The 17,972-nt window shown below is 40.8% G+C and overlaps 1 protein-coding gene across 3 annotated transcripts in view; it reads left to right on the top strand.

Annotated features, from left to right (window-relative positions):
- EIF4G3 (eukaryotic translation initiation factor 4 gamma 3) overlaps positions 1–17,972 on the top strand; it is a 385,863-nt gene that overhangs the window by 267,297 nt on the left and 100,594 nt on the right. For all 3 annotated transcript variants that reach the window (XM_036742705.1, XM_036742704.1, XM_036742703.1), the window contains 2 exons: positions 8,178–8,286; positions 12,242–13,099. In XM_036742705.1, the coding sequence (XP_036598600.1) occupies positions 8,178–8,286; positions 12,242–13,099 (967 nt within the window). The remainder of the gene's footprint in view (positions 1–8,177; positions 8,287–12,241; positions 13,100–17,972) is intronic.

The raw sequence follows: 17,972 nt of genomic DNA, 5'->3' as shown, positions 1-17,972 counted from the left end.
GACTTAGGCTGGACACATGCGTATTTGCACCCATGAGCTTAATGATCCTGGAAGCAACAGCATCATCATTAATATTGTCCCTTGGACATTAAGCTGCCGGACCTGTAGTTACCATGTATGGTCTGTAGCCTCAAAAGCAATTGACTCATGGAAGTCAGGTTCATTTTTCATAACTCTGAGATAAGATTCATTTTGAAAGTCTGTGTAACAGCTCCCTGATATACTCAGTCAGTTAACACTCATTGCTAAATGAATGTGTCACTCGTGTGTTCAGTGGCCATCTAACCCACATCATGTATGAACAATAGAAATAGCCCTTAAATTTTTGAGTTTAACTTGGTCTGAACCTTCATGTTCTAAGAGATAGTGACAAACCTTCATGATCTTCATGCAGGGCTTACATACACGGGCTACAGTACCCATTTCTTTAGGGGGGTGTGTATTTCTGCCACTAACATTGCTTTAGTACCTTGGCTGGGACTTTGTGAAGTGAATTTCATAGCTAAACATAAAACGAGATTGGGGGCACAGGTAATGAAGAGACAGAATCACATTTCACTACAGGCTGGACTCTAAGGAAATAATAGGATGTGGCTATTTTTTTAACTACTGGGCTTTCTCTACAAACCTTCCGAATAGGTACCTCTCCACTGGAGTGCACCTGCTTCTGGCATTAAATATTCACCTGTTTGAGTCCTTAGTGTGTTCAGATTTTGGTTGAAAAAAAAGTTGAGCCTTTTCCCCAGGGGAAACTGTAGGTATGGCCTCTTAAATGAAAATGTAAGAAATTGTGCCAGAGGGTGCTTGAGGCAAAGTCTGGATTTTATAGAATGTACACTAGGCTCTATCCTGACCCCTGGTGTTCAAGACCCTGAATTCACTTTACACATATTTTTAAAAAGAGCTCAAGGAGGAATTGGACTAGAAGACTTCTGAGCCCCCTTTCTAATAGGATTCTGCAGTCCTTTGCTTGTAGGCATTTATAATGGACACTAACTCTTCATTAAGTCTGCCCTTATTATAAAATCTTGCAGTAGCTGAGTTTTCCTCATCACCATTGTTCTTAAGAATTAGGAGATAGAAATTTTTTTTTCATTCCTTTCGGTGGACTTCTCTAAACTTAACCTTAATTTTAAAATAGCTTTTTGTACAAAAAGCTTAGCCATTAAAATGACTTCAAAGGAGCTCACATGTTTTCCCCTGTGTGCAGCTGCAGAATTAATTGGGATGAATGGTAAACAGGGAACTAGATAGCACAGCGGCTAGAATGCCAGATCTGTTGTTGGGAAGGCCTGGGTTCAGTTCTGTCCTCAGATATTCACCAGCTACGTAACTCTGGGCAAGTCACTTAAATTCTGTCCATTTCAGTTTCCTCGTATGTAAAATAGGCATGATAGCATCTGCATTTTAGGGTTGTTGTGGGGATCAAAGATAATATTTGTGAAGCACTTTGCAAACCTTAAAGTGCTGTGTCAATGTTAGCTATTATTATTATTAAACATATCAAGAAACCTAGTTGATAGATCTTATAAGCTCTGATTTTTTGAATATTTTTCTGTAAGTTCTTTATTATATTTAATTCATTATTGTATTTATATTTCTACATTTGTAAAATAGAGTTGAGATTTATCTACTAAATATTTTAGGCCAGACTGTAAAAAAGAAATGTGCTACTTGCAAGTCTTAGTATTTTGTTTAGTGAATTTGTAATTCTGTCATATAAATTAGGATTAGGATCTGCGTAGCAAAAACTAAAATAAAATTTCACTTGGATGGTGAGGTATTAGCCTTTTCTTAAGGCCAAGTTGTCAGAGAAGGTTTTATAGATAATGTAGATTACAGCATCAGAGCAAATACTTGAAGGTTACAATTGAATTTTGTTTGATTTAATCCCAAGCCTAATAGCTCTTCCTCAACACATCAACTATGTGTCTGATTTTCTTTGTATCCTCAGAGCTTGGCACATAGTGAGTGCGTAATAAATGCTTATTGATTGATTGACAGTGGGTTATTTTCATGAGCTATCCCATTGAGTTTGTATGTTAACATATGTAGTAAGGGTTTTTAAATGGCCATGATTGTGCTTAAAACACTGTACCTTAACCTGTGTGACCTTGGGCAAGTCACTTAACCCCCATTGCCCTGCCTCTCCCGCTCCAAAAATAAAACAAAAAACACGGTACCTAAAGTGTTAGGAGAATGTTACTTCAACCCTTTGTAAAGGCAAAAACTATCACTTGTCATTTTTAGGTAATGATCCTTGTAGAAGTCTGGGCTCACTTTCATCTCAGCTACCCCATCTCAGCCTGGGCAGTTTCTTCCCTTCAGTCCTCTGTACTACTAACGTGTTCTGTTGAGCTGGGCCATTACTTTGTCAAGTGGACCAGTGGAGCCAAAAGGTTCTGTGCAGATCAGCTGTCCTGGTTGTAGTACTGCAGCTCTTTAATCCTAGACAAAGGTCATATTTGAAGGAGACCAACAGTTAAGTTTATGAATCTGACGCTGTCATTGCAGATGCTGAACAAAGTTGCATAGGGCCCGAGGCCTTTGAATATTTCTATTACTGGATAACTTTTGTACCAAAAAAAAAAAATCATCCCCAAGGTTCTTGTGACAAGCCTTTCCAGATGTAGATTGGTCCTCACACTTGTCAATAGGCAATCACAATGTCACGAGACTTTATGTGAAAACGAGCTTTATTACAAGAGAAACGAACATGCCTGTGGAACCCAAAGAGTTCACAGTCCTTACAGAAGTTTGCATATTTATGGTAGTACAACCAAAGAAAGAGGAGGAAACATGAAGGGGCATAGCATGGGAGGGGAAAGGTGCAGTAAAGGTAGAAAAAGGACAGAATCCTTCCCAAAGGGGAGGCGCAAGGCTCTGGCAAAAGCCATATTCTTTTCCCTTGGGAACTGCTAGACCAGGGGTGGGGAACATGTGGCCTTGAGGCCACATATGATCTTCTAGAGTCTTAAGTGTAGCCTTTTGACTGAATTAAGGATCTGGAAGGCCACATGTGGCCTCAAGACCCCAGGCTCCACACCCCTGCACTAGACTGTCTGCTTATCTGCAAAGAACCTCGGCTGCACAAGCATTTTCTCAGCCTGGCACAGACAGGTTGGCACCTGTCTTGCCTCTAAGGACACGCAGTGAATCCAGCTTGGGGTGCAAACAACAAATTACATCAGCCAAGGCATAGGTCCTTGACACACTCAGGGCCTTCTGCGTGCTGTGGGTCTGGTGTTTCTGGAAAATGTGAATTCAAAAGGCCAAGTTCAGGGGATGCCTTACCAGCCCTTAAACCCAAGAGACAGTCATTCCTAAGGCCCACATTCAAAGCTTTTCAAGCTTTGCTCGAATGTAGCACAGCCTCTGCCCTATCACATCAGCCTCATAGACTCCACAGTTACCGCCATATCATAATCCGCCATTAAAGTTGGACTTCTGAGCCCCCTCCCCCCTCCCAAAACAAGTACTACTTGCACTCATCCCTTCTAAAGTGATGAGGAGGACAACGGAGAGACTTGCCTTGGCCCCAGCCTTCTTGAGGAAGGAGACAAAGCCTAATCAGATGGGGCTAATGATGGTAACAGAAAGGAGAGCCGACAGGCCAGTCCTTATAGAAGAAAAGGAAACCAGTGGGGATCAAGAATTGGCCTTGGTGGATTTTCACTTGCAAGATAACAGATTCTTATGATCTAAGAGTTTCAAGGTACCAAAGAAGCCAGCTAGACCAATTTGTTTTCAGATGAGAATCTTCTCTATACCACCCTTAATAAGTGAACATACAATTTCCACTTGAACACCTCTCGTGATGGGGAGCTCTCTATCTTGTGACAACCTACTCCATTTCTGTTCATCTCTAATTATTCTGAAATCTTCCTCTCTACAGTTCTTCCCTTCCTCCTACTTAGTCCTCATTCTGTCCTCTAGGTCTCAAGAGAACAACTCTAAAATCTTTTCCATATGACAGCAATAAAAATATTTTAGTATAGTTATCAAGGCCCTCCTAAGTTTTCTGTTCTCCAATGTAAATATTACTTAGCCATATGGTCTCTTATAAGAAGCCCTGGTTCCCACAATGTCTCCCCACTCTCTAATCACAAAGTTCTTATACCAAGCCTCTGTCACTTCCAGGCATGGGAGCCTTTGCTATTGACATGGAGCTTTTCTAATTCACTTGGTCCTGCTATGCTACTGACCTTGCCTTAGAGACCAGGGTACCATGACTGTCATAGGAGGACCTTAGTGAGGAAGGGGGCAGTGGCAGGGAGGAGGTCTCCTATGACACAGACTGACATCTCGGATCCTAAAAAGGAGAGAATTTAAAGCTAAGATGGCAGGAATCATAATCATAGGTCCACAGTGTTTTAGATTAGACTGCCACTTCACAGATGAGGAAACTAAAATCCAGGAAGTTAAGTGACTGGCCCATTGACACAAGCCCAGGAAGCTGGTAGGAGTTTTTGGATTTGAATCTCAGTCTTGGACTTTCCATGCCTTTGTCTTTTCACTGCCACAGAGAATCAGAGAATTGGGGAGTTGGAAGAGACCTTAGTCATCATCCGATCTAACCCACATACGAACAGGAGTCCACAAACGGCATGCCTGATGGAACGGCTGACCCAACTTCTGTTTGAAGACATCTCATGTCTCTGGGGGGAGCCCATGGCTAGGAGAACTCTCATTGATAGTTTTTTCCTGCCTCTACAGCCTCCATCACTGGCTCCTAGTTATTCTTTCTGGGACCAGATAGAAAAAGTATGATCTTTCCTTGACATAAAACCATTTATTACCCTGATTTGACCTCTTTTATATATCTTTCTTCCAGATCAATTGAAGATAATTCCAAAATTAAAATAGAGCTGGTCAGAAATTTTGTCCATGGAAAAATAATTTCTTTTTTCCCCTGAAGTTGGGGTATACAAACTTTTCAAGAATATGTATGCTCTATAAAGTGAGGTGTACTTGCATAATTTGCTTCTACCCTCCTTCAGAGATAAGAGTATAACACAAAAAAGGGACTGAGAAAAATGTACAGCACAGACCTAGTCATAAGGTATAATTGTCTTCCCATAAAGTCCCTAGATGAGAAATCTTTACGTGGTGATTACCCTCTTCTGTAACTCTATTTACTATCTAGTAGTATTTGAAATGCTGATCACGTAGGTCTTAACTTGATGTTTAGAAATGGACATTTCCAGCATGATTTTTTTTTAATTTTCAAGCTTGCTTATTCTTAAAATCTCTCCTTTCTCATGGACATTTGCTCGTGATGCTCCTTAGATATGGTAGATTATGGAGAAATTTTCATGTTAGATTAAAAAAATTTCTTGATATGTTAGGGTCATGAGCTTTAGGGGCAGATTTGGGATTACCTTGGCTATCCACCTTATCTTTGAGCACTGTATTTTTCTGTGGCCTGTTGGGTATGACTTACCCTTTTTGGATGTTGAGCCCTGCAGTCATGTAGAATGACTTAATAGTCTCTTTTCCTATTAAGTAAATGTGACCAATCATATTTTTATGTAGAAACTGTAGATAACAGAGTCATTCTAACATATCCTACTTTTATACAGCATGTCTCTTTTAACATAGTGCTATTTTCAGCCAGTGATACTGAACTGTCAGTATTTTCATTTATAGCTCTGAAACCTTCCCAATATAAACTCAAGTCATAGGCTGATTTTTTTCCCCACATGAATGATTTAGAATAGACTAATAATTATAGCTCTGTTTCATTATTTAACTGGAATTCAAACAAATCAGTAGCTCTGATTTTTAAAAAAATATTTGTTATTCATTCACTTCAGTCATGTTCAGCTCTCCATGATGGCATTTGGGGTTTTCTTGGCAGAGATACTGGAGTGGTTTGCCATTTCCTCCTCCAGCTCATTTTACAGATGAGGAAACTGAGACAAACAGGGTGAAGTGACTTGCCCAGGATCACACAACTAGTAAGAGTCTGAGGTGAGATTTGAACTCAGGTCTTCCTGACTCCAGGCCTGGCACTCTGTGGACTGTGTCACAAGCTGCCCCCTATATATAATCTATGTAACAATGGATTTAATAGGATCTTGTTTGGAACTGTAGTGAAATGAGTACCAACAGGTAGAGGAAAAATAGAAATAACATCCTGTTTCCACTTTTAAAAAGGAATCCCAAAATGCATAACACATGTGAAACTGTCTTCTTGTTATCAGTCCTCCTGGCCTTGTACTTGATAAGAATGAACCACCTGGAGATAATCAATAACATCTGACATTTATATAACAGTCTAAGGTTTGCAAAGCACTTAACATCCAGTGTCTACACAGTAAGCCTCTATACAGTCAAACATATTATGATCCCAATTTCACAGAGAAGGAAATGAGCTCAAAAAGATGAAGTGACTCACTCATGGCCATGCAGCTCCAAACAGGTCCCTGGTGACTTCCTGAGCCTCTTTCTATTCTGCGTGCCATGATTTGAAGATGTCAGTGTCACAGCAAGGGAAGCTTATTGTTATCACCTACAACCTGAGTCCGTGATGCTTCAGGAGGGAGAATACTTTCCCCTGTATTAAGCTATGTTAATTATAAGGGGAAGAGCCTCCATCCTGCAGAAGTTAATTTTTTTGCACTCACTTGGAGCATCCATATCGATTTAGCCAGGTACTACCTCTTAGCTGACCATGAGGCTGAATATGAAATAATTAATTTTCGTGTAAAATTGTGGAAGTTGGTGACATCCTTTAGGGCATAGCTCTATGTTAAATGTGCATATAAATCTATTTAATGGGGCTGATCTATCTTCCAGCATCCCAGGAATCAGAGAGATTTGCCTGCCACAGCTCAGTTTAGTAATATTTTTTCTAAAAGTGTATTTTCCCCTTCTTCCAGTGATGCATACTACAAACTGATTACCAAGCTAGCAGTGTTTTGCATTTCCTGTAACAGATGTCCAAATTAGTTTATTTTGTCTCTTTGGAATATTGTTTCTAATGAGAGTTGTTCCCTTCAAAATTTTCCTTTTAGCTTCCTCATCATAGGAGGAAGGAGCTCTCTTTTGATACAGTTCAGTGTAGGGAATAGCGAGGAATTGACTGTAAGTCTCTGGAGTCATTGCTTTGCTTTGTGGCTTTTATATGACCTTGCAGCCCACAGAGAATTGCTGCCTGCCACATGATGCTAAGTGAGTGGTCACCATACCTCTACTGTGTAAACCTTGTTCCCTCTGAGGTGTGCATGGCGGGGATTGTCTTAGGCACAAAGAGCTGGGGAGTGGAGGGGTGGGGAACCAAGGAACAACTCAATTCTGGAGTTAATCATTAGACAACATTGGTGCAGGGGAAAGGATGCTGGGTCTCTAGTCAGAGGATCTGGATTTCAATCTCATCTTTGCTCTATGTTCCTAAATGACCTGGAGCAAGTCCTGTAATCCGTCTGGCCTTCAAGTTCACCCCTTTGTAAAACAGGGTGGTTGGATGAGGTTATCTTGGAAGGACCTTGCAGCTCCCAGTCCATAAGCTTTAATCAGTAAGGGATTTGGAGGACCAGGGCTGAATCCAGTTGGGTGGGAACTAAGAAAATTCTTACCAGTCTCAAACAGAAAAGCCTCTTGAAGTCTGTTTCTAGTTTCTCTCCCGGTAAGAAGACAATCCCTTTCAGGCAAGGTAGAAAGGAATAATCTGCAGGATCAGTCTTCACATTTGTAAAATGTGGATTGGACCAGATGATGGCTCAATGTCTCTCCTTCCCTGCACCCTCCGCCCCTGAAGCCTTCCATGTACCATATGTGAACAGATTAGCCAAAATCATTTAGGTGGGGAAGGTAGCAAGCTTCAGTGCTTCTCCCCTTGGATTCTGAAAATGATGCCAGTGTGAGGATTCCTCACGCCCCGAGAAGGAGCACAAGAGTGTGAACTGTATTTGTGACTGTTGTGCCATCTTCTTTTGCTGTGGTTAATAGTAATCATCTCTTCCTCCCTCCCCCTTTCCTGCCGCCTTTTTCCTTCCCCTCTTGCCTTTCCCATGTACTTTTAATTCAATTGGTCACTCCCTTTTTTCCTCGCTTATTTTTTTTTCTTTTTAACTTTTCACCCCACTCTGTCTCTCCTACTTGCTTGCGTTCCATGTTGCTAGTTTTTATGTTCGCACGCTCATTATCACCCTTTTTTGTACTTCAAATCCCAGCAGCTGTCCAGCCAGGTCCCCGAGCACAGCCCCGTGGTTTATGGGACTGTGGAGAACACTCATCTTGCTGCCGGCACCCCTGTCACTGCGCCTAGCGACCCGAAGCAAGGTTTGTTTATGGCTGTTTTCTCCCTGTTCTCTTGAGTTCTTTAGTCTTCTCTCTGTCTCTTTCTTGTTAATTATGTTTCCCTCCCTTCCTCTTCCCTCCCCCCTTGGCCCCCACACTTATCTGTGTGAGGAAGGTATCCAGCCTCAGGACTCAGATCTGATCTTCACCTTAACGAAGCTGAGAGACATTGACTAGCAAAGTGAACTTCTGAGGAAACTGCTTCAGGACTAGTTACAGCTTTTCCCATGTTTGCCTAAAATCTCATTGTCTCCTAACGTAACATAACAATTTCCCTTTCTATAGCACTTTAGAGTTTACAAAATGTTTTTCTCACTATAACCCCCCATATATATGTATTCTCAAGGCTGATAACACTTTGCTTATAATTTTGATTGGATACATTTCACTATTTTTAATTTTTAAAGAAATGCCATTTGTCTCCCTGAAATATCAGACTCCCAAGGTCACTTTTATTGATAACGTAATTGTACTTGCCTCTACTACAAAATGCTAAAAAATTTCCTCGAAAATCCTAGTTTTAGTGTCTCTAGAATTGCAAAAGGGGAAAGCTTATTTTTTCCTGAAGAGACTTTTAAAATTGACTGACTGCAGAATGAGCTTCAGTGATGATACAGTCAAATGTCTGTAACCCACTGAGACTATCAGTGTATGTGAGATAACCAGGGCTTCCTTATTGACTCTGCTTAACCAGATTTCAGATTATCTAAACCTGGGACCTGGGATAAGATTATGGCGGGAATAGGGGTGCCCATTGTATATACTTATGTATGGGTGACTACATTTCAAAGACAAATAGAAATAAGTTTTGAGTATCTGCTTCTTTGAATTATTCATGCCTTTATTTTCAATTAGTAAGAATTATTCTAGAATTTTTTCAGAATAAATTTTCAATGCATTACTATTCTTTAAAATATTTTTAAATTGTCCTAGAATTTAAAGTGGAGGGGAATTTAATTGTGCAGACCAAATGTTAAGGGTCACATTCTAAACCTACTAAAAGTTGGACTTATAATATACTCCCCTTGCATTATGCAGTAATAATGTATGATTATTGAGATGTAAGCAGAGTGCATCCTAGAGTTCATGCATGATGTTTAAGAGTTGGGTAGTGTAAACTTGAACCATTACCTTTTTCCAGTGTTACTTATGTTAAGGCTTCAAGAAATTAAGAATGAAAATGTTCTTAATGGAAGAAAAAAAGCTGCAGACCATAACTTAACTTAAAGACTCTACTCTGTCCTTGTTCCTTCAGAATTAGGCTTTCATATACTCCTCTAGCTAATGAGGAGGAGCAGAGGAGGAGTTATGCTTATTTTGAGCCAATTTAAAATGCATTAAAACCATGCTTTTTCCCCAAGATTTGACAGATTCTTTTTGAGCACCTTGAAAATTTAACAATTACAATTGGAAAAAACTTTACAGGGGGGAAATAAACTTAGCATTTGCAAATAATTTGGTTTGCAAGCTCACACAGATGACATAGGATTCCTGAGTCAAAAATCAACCAGAGGGCCACAGTTTGGGTTATAGAGTCAGTCTCAAAGCCTTCTCTTGGAAACTTGGTTGTTCATTCAACGCTACTCTTTGACGATGCTGGGCGTCGGCAACTTCAATGTTCCCGGTCCACCTCAGACTTGACCCTAATGCAGAATTGTTTTTGAGCTTCCTCCCCAGCCTTACCAAGATAGGAAATCTTTTACACACCATCCTGCTGCCAGACCTGAGCTTTCTGAGGACAGAGTGGCCTCGTTCAGTTGTTTTGTGAAGAAAGATGATAATGTTGGGATAAAACCCTTTTTGCAAGTTAAATCCTAGATTTTCAGAGGGTGTGGGAGAAGCTGACCAACATGGTTGTTCTTCATGCTTTTTGGTTAGTGTATTCAATAAAAAACATCAGCATTTTGGAATTGTAAACTGTCAAAAAGAAATGTTACAGAATACCATGAAGAAAAGAGAAACTATTTTACATGAAAGTTTTTTTTTGTTCTGTTTTATTTTTTCCTTCCCCATATTGTGATATGACATCACCGTGAAGACCCTCACACCTACTAGATGAGAAGAACATGGGGGGATCAGAGGCCCTCTAGAGACCAGGCAGTGCCTGAACCACTTTGGGGGGGTGTGGGCTCATTAGAAAAGAGTAAAGAAAACAAGAGCCAAGACTTGTTCTGGGGTTCAGCCATGAGTGCTGGCCCTCTGCTACCCAGGCTTGTTTCTTTACTTTTCTGTCCTGAGCTCCCCCAAGCCCCTGAGCTGTGGAGCCAATGATCGCGCCATCATTCCTGTGACTTTAGCAATGCTGGGTATGCTTTGGCCTAAGCTCTACCAAAGGAAATTTCTTTTGGGAAAGCTGTACTTAAATCGGTATGCTCCCTCTGATTATGAATGCAGAGCTCTTGGTTTGTAGTTCTTTTACCCACATTGTCGTTTCATCCAGCAGTCATACAGGATTTTTTCTGGTGAATGGTTCCCAGAGTGAGTGTACCCAAGGCCATATATAACCAGCCACAAGAGTGAATTAGAAATTAATGATTTCCAGCAAGAACGTTATTGCCCTACAACTTAGTTTGATGGTTCTAACAGTATTTTGTATTGTAAATAGTACAAGGATTCCCATGTGTCTACTTTACCACTGTAATCAAATGGGTGGAAGGGGCCAATTTTTAGAAACATTAGCATGAAACCCATAAATTAAAGTGAGTTTTAAGGCCAGTTAGTTCAGAGGCAAGAAAAACAGAAGCTTTATGGGTTTACCCTTAGCGTTTACCACTAAGTATATGTGCTTAGGTGATCAGACCTTTGTTGACGATCTTCCTTGGCCAATGTCTGGTGATACAGGACAGGGATCAAGGGTGCTTGAAAATCTGTGGAAGAGAAAATAAAGTTGTTTTTTGTAACATAGGGATGCTCTTTCTAATGCATTTTAAAATTTGCTTTCTTTTGAATGATGGTCATGCAGTCTTTGTTTCCAGTGAAGCCTGTTATCTCACCAAATAAACACCCACCTGGAAACTAGGTGTAACTCACTCTCATTTTCAGTTTCCCCAGATTAGCTTTCTTTTTGGTACTTGGAATTTACGAATTCTGAAAGCATATCTTTAAAAAAATTCATTATGTTTTTGGTACCCTAAAAGTCTTTGGACTTTTTGTTTTGACAAAGGCTTAGGGAAACAAATGTTTTATTTGCTGAACCTTATTTTTCTGAATATCCACTTTGTCTCATACTTTTATAAACTCTTCACCATTTGAAGCCCTCACAAAAATTGCCAAAGTTATCATTTGTCCCAAGCCATGAGATTCTTATTTCCAGTTTCCTTCTATTTATAAGAAATATAATTTTAGATTAATTTTTAAAAGTTTCTATTTTACATATAGAAGTCGATTAGTCAGCAAATATTCTGGAATGACCTCTTTTTAAATACATGGAACCCCAAATTATCTGCCTGTGTTGGGAATCGGTCTCTGCCACAGACACAGAACCTCTCATAGAAGAAATTTTTGCCTGCAGCAGAAGTGTGGCAAGGCTGAAGGCCATTCTATCATGAGAACTAACCCTGCTTCTTTTGGTAGGCTCCCCTAAATGTATTATCTGGGGGTTCACTTGGCTACCACCATTAAACTTCCTACCTTGACACAAATCAGTTTGCTGAATTAGGTTTCCTGGGATATAAAACCGTTGTACTCCAAAGTCAAACCAAAGGCTGTTGGAGATAGTCTCTTTTCCAGAAGATACGAGTTGGCAGTGGGTGTGATCTGAAGGAAAGAGGGGAGATGGTTAATACCTTTCTTGGGCTAGTAGGTAATGGCTCATTTTTTGGTCTCTATGTTATTGCTAAAGAACTTTGGAATCTAAGACAAAAGAAATAGCGCATGATAACGTAATGCAAATTGATACAAGAAGACTTCTCAGACTTTATATTTTTTCTTCCCCCAGAAGAGAAGCCAAAACCAGATCCAGTATTGAAGTCTCCTTCCCCAGTCCTTAGCCTAGAGCCTAGTGGGGAGAAGAAAGAACAAGCTAGTCCAATACCTGAGACGGCTTCCATGGAGTCTATAGCAGAGCTTCCTCCTCCTCCTCCTCCGCCTCCTCTGTCACCTCCCACCGTGGCTCCCGCTGCTCTCAGTGCTGTTCCTCCCACCACCACCGCTGTCCCTCTGTGTAACCTGCCTGCCTTCACAGCAGATGGAGATGAGCGATGTGAACTCACTTCCCCAAAAGAGGATGCTGCACCTCTGCCCAGTCCTGTACCTTGCACAGAAATGTCAAATCCATCTCCAACACATGAAGCGGAAGATGATGTATGCAAGGATCCTTGTAGTGTAGCACCCAATGATATTCCAATCATTTCTACCACAAACCTCATTAATGAAATGAATGGAGTTAGTGAAAAATTAACAGCTACAGAGAGTATCGTTGAAATTGTAAAGCAGGAGATGTTGCCTTTGACTGTTGATCTGGAAGTTCTGGAAAATCCCCCTGATGATCTAAAGGTGGAGAGCATACCAACACCCATCACCATTTCTGCTGTCCTTTCTCTTTCTCCATCTCCTCCTACTCCTCCAGCTTCCCCCCCTCCAGTTCCTGCTGCTGCTCCTGCTGCCCTCACTACGACTAGTACTCCTAATGTTCCTGCTGCTGTTGCTGGAGTTTTAGAAGAAGAAGAAAACATAAGAACTGCCCTTAGTGATGATGCAAAAGATAGCCAACCAAAAGTGGAGGTGGAAGCCGATGGGCAAACGGAAGAGATTGTGGATTCTCAGAACCTAAATTCAAGAAAGAGCCCTGTCCCAGGTAAGCTTTGCTTGCTTTCAGAGGCTTAGATTTGTCAAGCTTGAGGAAAAGTCATATTTATTGCATTGGTCTTTTAACTGGCCGTTTTCCTTATTTCAAATATTTTAAGGATCTGTTATTTCATCTGCTTGGGTTATCCATCCTCCACGATGTTTGGACCCTCTACACCTTTAATAAATTGTCTTCCTAGGTTCCTGTAGTCAGCAAAAACAGTGAGACCAGCAAAAACCTGATAGCTAGTGTTACTTAGCCTGTATCAGTAGGACCTCGTGTAGAATTTGTGTTCTACAGACAGCCTTAGATTTTCCCCTAGATCTCCTCTGGGCCATGCAAAGGTATCAGAGCAGGGTGTAATAGAGGACTATTTTAATACAGAAAATAGCAAAGTTGAAATCTCTAGGCTGTTTTCATCTGTGGAGATTTTTTCCAGTGTGTTCTATAACATTCTTCCTATTTTGTTGGCTTAGCATGTAAATAGAATTTTCCAAAATATATATAAAATGCATTCAAGGAATGTGACATTTATTGATTTGATAGCCCATTAATTTCAATGTCTAAATTGTTCTAAATCAGCTGTGCAGTAGTGTAGTTTGTGGGAATGGAGTCCTACCAAGGCCTGTGTGATCTTGGCTCCCTGCTGGCTTGGGCACTGACTTAGGAAGACCTAGGTCATGGCTGGAATTCATTGGGTCTTTGTATGTATAAAGCCATTTCCTGTAAACTTGGATTAGGGAAGACAGGAAGCAGAGTAGCTGACATAAATTTGGAGATTATGTGCTTGGTTTTGAGAGAATAAAATGCCATCCTGAGAAATGTGAAACCCTCTGCTTTTCAAATGGTGGAATCATTTTCCTTTTAAGTTTAACATGGGCTTGTTGATCCCTAAAATATGGACTCTCCCTTTGCTAAATCAGTTCTTAATATCTACTACAGTTGACTGAGGCCCTGGTTTTAGAAATCTATTCATCAGTGCAGTCTTAAAATCCCCATCGAGAACTTTCCTCTTTTCAGCTGCATTTGGGTCAATAGCATTGTAGTTTTATCTTAAAACCAACAGGTTTAGTCCCTTTTGGGATAGTTCTGTTACTGTAGTCATTGCTCATAAGATTCAGCATGATTTCTTGAATGTTGTTGGTATAGATAGTAGTTAAGCAGTTTGGTGAGGAAGGCTGGGTTCCCAGACAGCTGAATTAGAAAAACAGAAGGGAGTCGTAGCTAGTGACTGCCATCTCCTCTGGCCTCATCACAGTCATCCTCGTTTATTGAGTGGGTGCTGTGTGCTACACACATGGTGCTGACTTTCAAGATTATAATTTATGTGCACTTGTCCCACTTGCCCCATCTAGCCTTTCATCTGGCCGTCGATGTGAAGGGCTTTGAAAACCTTAAGGTGCCCTATAAATGTGAGCTGTTGGTGTTAGCCAGCTCAGCCCATAACCGGAGAATCTCTCCACAGCCCACCTGGGAAGCAGTCATCCAGCTTTTATTTGCTAAGTAATGAATGTAGGCCTGGACAGGTGGACATTCGCTATGTAGAAATTCAGTTTGTAGTACATTTGAGGAGGGCACCTAATAGATAAAATAAAGTCAAGACACTAGAATTTGCTTTCACCATTTTTAAGGTGTTGGATGCCTTTATTCTAGAGTGGTACTTCTTGACCTGGAGTCTGTGAATTTGGGTGTTTTTTTTAATTTTGGAAAACTATTCAATAATAATTGATTTCCACTGTAATGCTATGTAATTTATGTTGTGTATGTAAGAACTTTCTTCTAAGAAGGGGTCCATAGGCTTTAACAGACCGGCCAAGGGGTCCAGGACACAAAAAAGGTTTAGTGATCCTTCTGTTCTGGAGGCAGAATTTCCTGATAGTAAAATGGCACTTTTTCCTGGAGGATGATCGTAATAGTTCATGTTGACCTAGCTAGCCCTTGACAGTTTGCCAAGTCCTTTCTTCACACCTCTTTGGGCTCTGTTTGCTGTAGTCTTTGCTAAAAGCCATGACTTTACTTAGTGTCATTTTCCTGGGAGCTGTTCTCCAGGTTGGAGTTGAGTCTCATGACCTTCCAGGTCCTTCCAGGGGAGCTGTCCTTCCAGGGGAATTGGTGTATGCTCCAAGCAGGAGGTACTGATCAACACATGAGAGATAACTACCTACAGCAATGTATTTGGAGGTGAAGTGGAGTGAGTGAACGCAAGTGTGTGCACATATCTGTTCTAGAATTAAATCATGTGCTTCTGCCTTAGAGATTGTCCATTCTCTATCTGTGCTGAATTAATCCTAAATTAATTTTCGGTCCATTTTAATAATGAGTTGAAAATGGCACAATGGAATTTATTAAAATGCAAAAATCATAAAATACCAACGAGCCTACAAAGGCAGCAATAAAATGTAATAAAGTGGCCTATAAAGAGTGTTAATGGAATGGTTGTAGTAAGCTCAGGCTGCTCTCTGCTGCTGCTGCAGAAATTGTTGAATAGACGATGTCGAACTGAGTTTATTAGTCTGAACCTGAACCTCTGTTTGCCATTTCCTTTGGGTAGGGATTTTTTCATCCCACTGGTATGCATGTGATTTGTAGGATTTGCCTGTAACCAGGCAAAGGATAGATGGATGTAAAAGGAATATTCTCTTTTTCCAATGGTCACCTTCCATTTCAGAGGCCACTCAGGTCAAATTTCATTTTCTCATTTATGTGTTAATTCAGGCAGGTAGGATTGGTTAAGCTGGTAAGGTATGCTTTGCCTTTACCTCTTGCAGTTAACTTGAAATAACAGAGGAATAAGAAGTTGTGGGCTTCAGTAAGTAATGTTATTAATCGCTTTCACTGATTGTGTGCTTCATAAAGCACTTTCTTAAGCGACAGCAGCACTGTGAGTGAGGTAGGTGGTAAAACAGCTATTATCCTTTTGTTCGATGTAGTTAACAGTCCTGGTAAAGTCATAAGGAGTGAGCATTTGAACCAGCTTCTTCTGATTGTGGTTGTAGCACCCTGCATCAGCCCATATTTTGTCTCTGTACGTATCAGCCTGGCTGCTGTGTACATTCCACTTGTATGCTTGAGATCGGAGAGAATAATTCATAGAATGTTAGAACGGTCAACATCCTCTAGTCCAACACTTTGGTTTTGGGTAGGGAGAAGTTGAGGTAACAAAGTTATGTGAACCAGTTCTCTTAATTCCTAGTCAAGGGGTCTTTTCCTGCTGAGCCAGTCTTCCTCTCCTACAGGGCATAGCTTAAAATGCAGACTCTGCGGGCTGTAGTGTTCTCCTTCTGCTCTTAGGCCACACTGAAACCTCTGGAGTCAGCCATGCTTTGATGGGCATGCTAATAGGACCCAAGATCTTGTCAAGGAGCTATAATCCTCCTTTTAATTTCAAATATCGTTCAAGTTGTATGTTATCTTTCATCTTTAAAGCCTCTTGTGCTTTATACCTGGGTTGCCTTAGAAATCACTCTTAGCATTTGATGTTAACCTACATGATTCTGTCTTAGGAATCTATCTCCATTGATAGAACCCCAGGATTTAGAGCTGGGGAGAACTTCAAAGGTCATCTGGCCCAACTTCTTCATTTTACAGAGGGGGAAAGGAATTCTTGTCCAGGTTACACAAGTATAGTAAGTTCAGCAGAGCTGAGGTGTGAACTCCAGAAATCCAGATCTTTCTACTACGCTACTGCCTCCGGGCATAATTAGCAGGCTGTGGCTACCTTGACCACTTCTGGGAATGACCTCTAAGTTGGTACAGTTCTAGAACCTCAATGATAAGCTAAGCCAGGCATGATTGAACATTGGGAAAGTTGTCTTCCATCACCCAAATTTATACCATGCTGATTGTACCAAGATCCAAGGGATTCATTTCAATTCGGCAAACATTTATTTTTTAAGGAAAGGTCTAGTTCAGACTCTCGTTACCTGGACAGTTGTCCCTTAACCATTTTCCTTAGCTGTATAGTCTTTCCCTTTACAGTCTGCATCAACAACATATCCAAAAACAATAGATATTAAGTTTTTCCTACGTTCAGAGCACTATGAGAGGTGTTAGGGATGATGCAAAGATTTAGTAAGATTCAATTATTCTTGCTCTCTCACAGAGCCCATATTCTAGTATGAAGTAATAATAATATATACATACAAATACCATATGCAGATAATACAAGATGAGTATGAGAAACACGCAAAACAATGGCCTTTTAAGACCCTGCTGTGGAAGAGACAACACTGGAGCTCGTTCTTAAAATAAGAAGGTCTTTATGGGATCTCTAGCATCAAGGTCCTGGGTCGTCACGGCATCAGTGGGTGTGTGATGCCAGGAATAGGCATACATAATGTGGAAATCACGCTAACTTAGAAATTAAAGGGCCTGGGTTTAAATACCAGTTCTTCCACTTGATACCAGATTCACATTAGGGTAGGAAAGAAGGAAGGAAATAGTTTATTTAGTAATTAACAAATATTAAGAGAATGCCTACTGTGTAGGCCTAGGGTTGCCAGCCAGTTGGTATTGTATCCCATAAACTTCTTACTGATGGGTCGTGCTGTAACTGATTGGTATTTTTAAAGTTTTGGTAAACCTAGCCATCTTCCTCAGAAGAATGAAAGAATGAGATGTCCCTGCCTTTCAAGAGCTTGAAGTCTAGTTGGGAACAAAAATGTAGGAAAGAATTCGAGTGCCTTGAATGTTGTACTCCTGCTGTCTGTGAGTAGGATCGGACCCAAGCGGCATGCAGTGACGTTGTGAAGAAGCAGCTGGCTTGAGCCTGAAGCCTCCAGTGCTGCCACAGCAGTCCAGTCCCGGGTGGACTCGAGCCTTTGCTTCCCCATAGGCAGAATTGATGGCAGAGAAGGGAAATCACTTAAGTAGGCTTTTTTTC

The sequence above is a fragment of the Trichosurus vulpecula genome, chromosome 2, assembly GCF_011100635.1.
Source record: "Trichosurus vulpecula isolate mTriVul1 chromosome 2, mTriVul1.pri, whole genome shotgun sequence".
NCBI lineage: Eukaryota > Metazoa > Chordata > Mammalia > Diprotodontia > Phalangeridae > Trichosurus > Trichosurus vulpecula.
The sequence above is the reverse complement of the archived record's forward strand: the minus strand, read 5'-3'. Positions and strand labels throughout refer to the sequence as shown.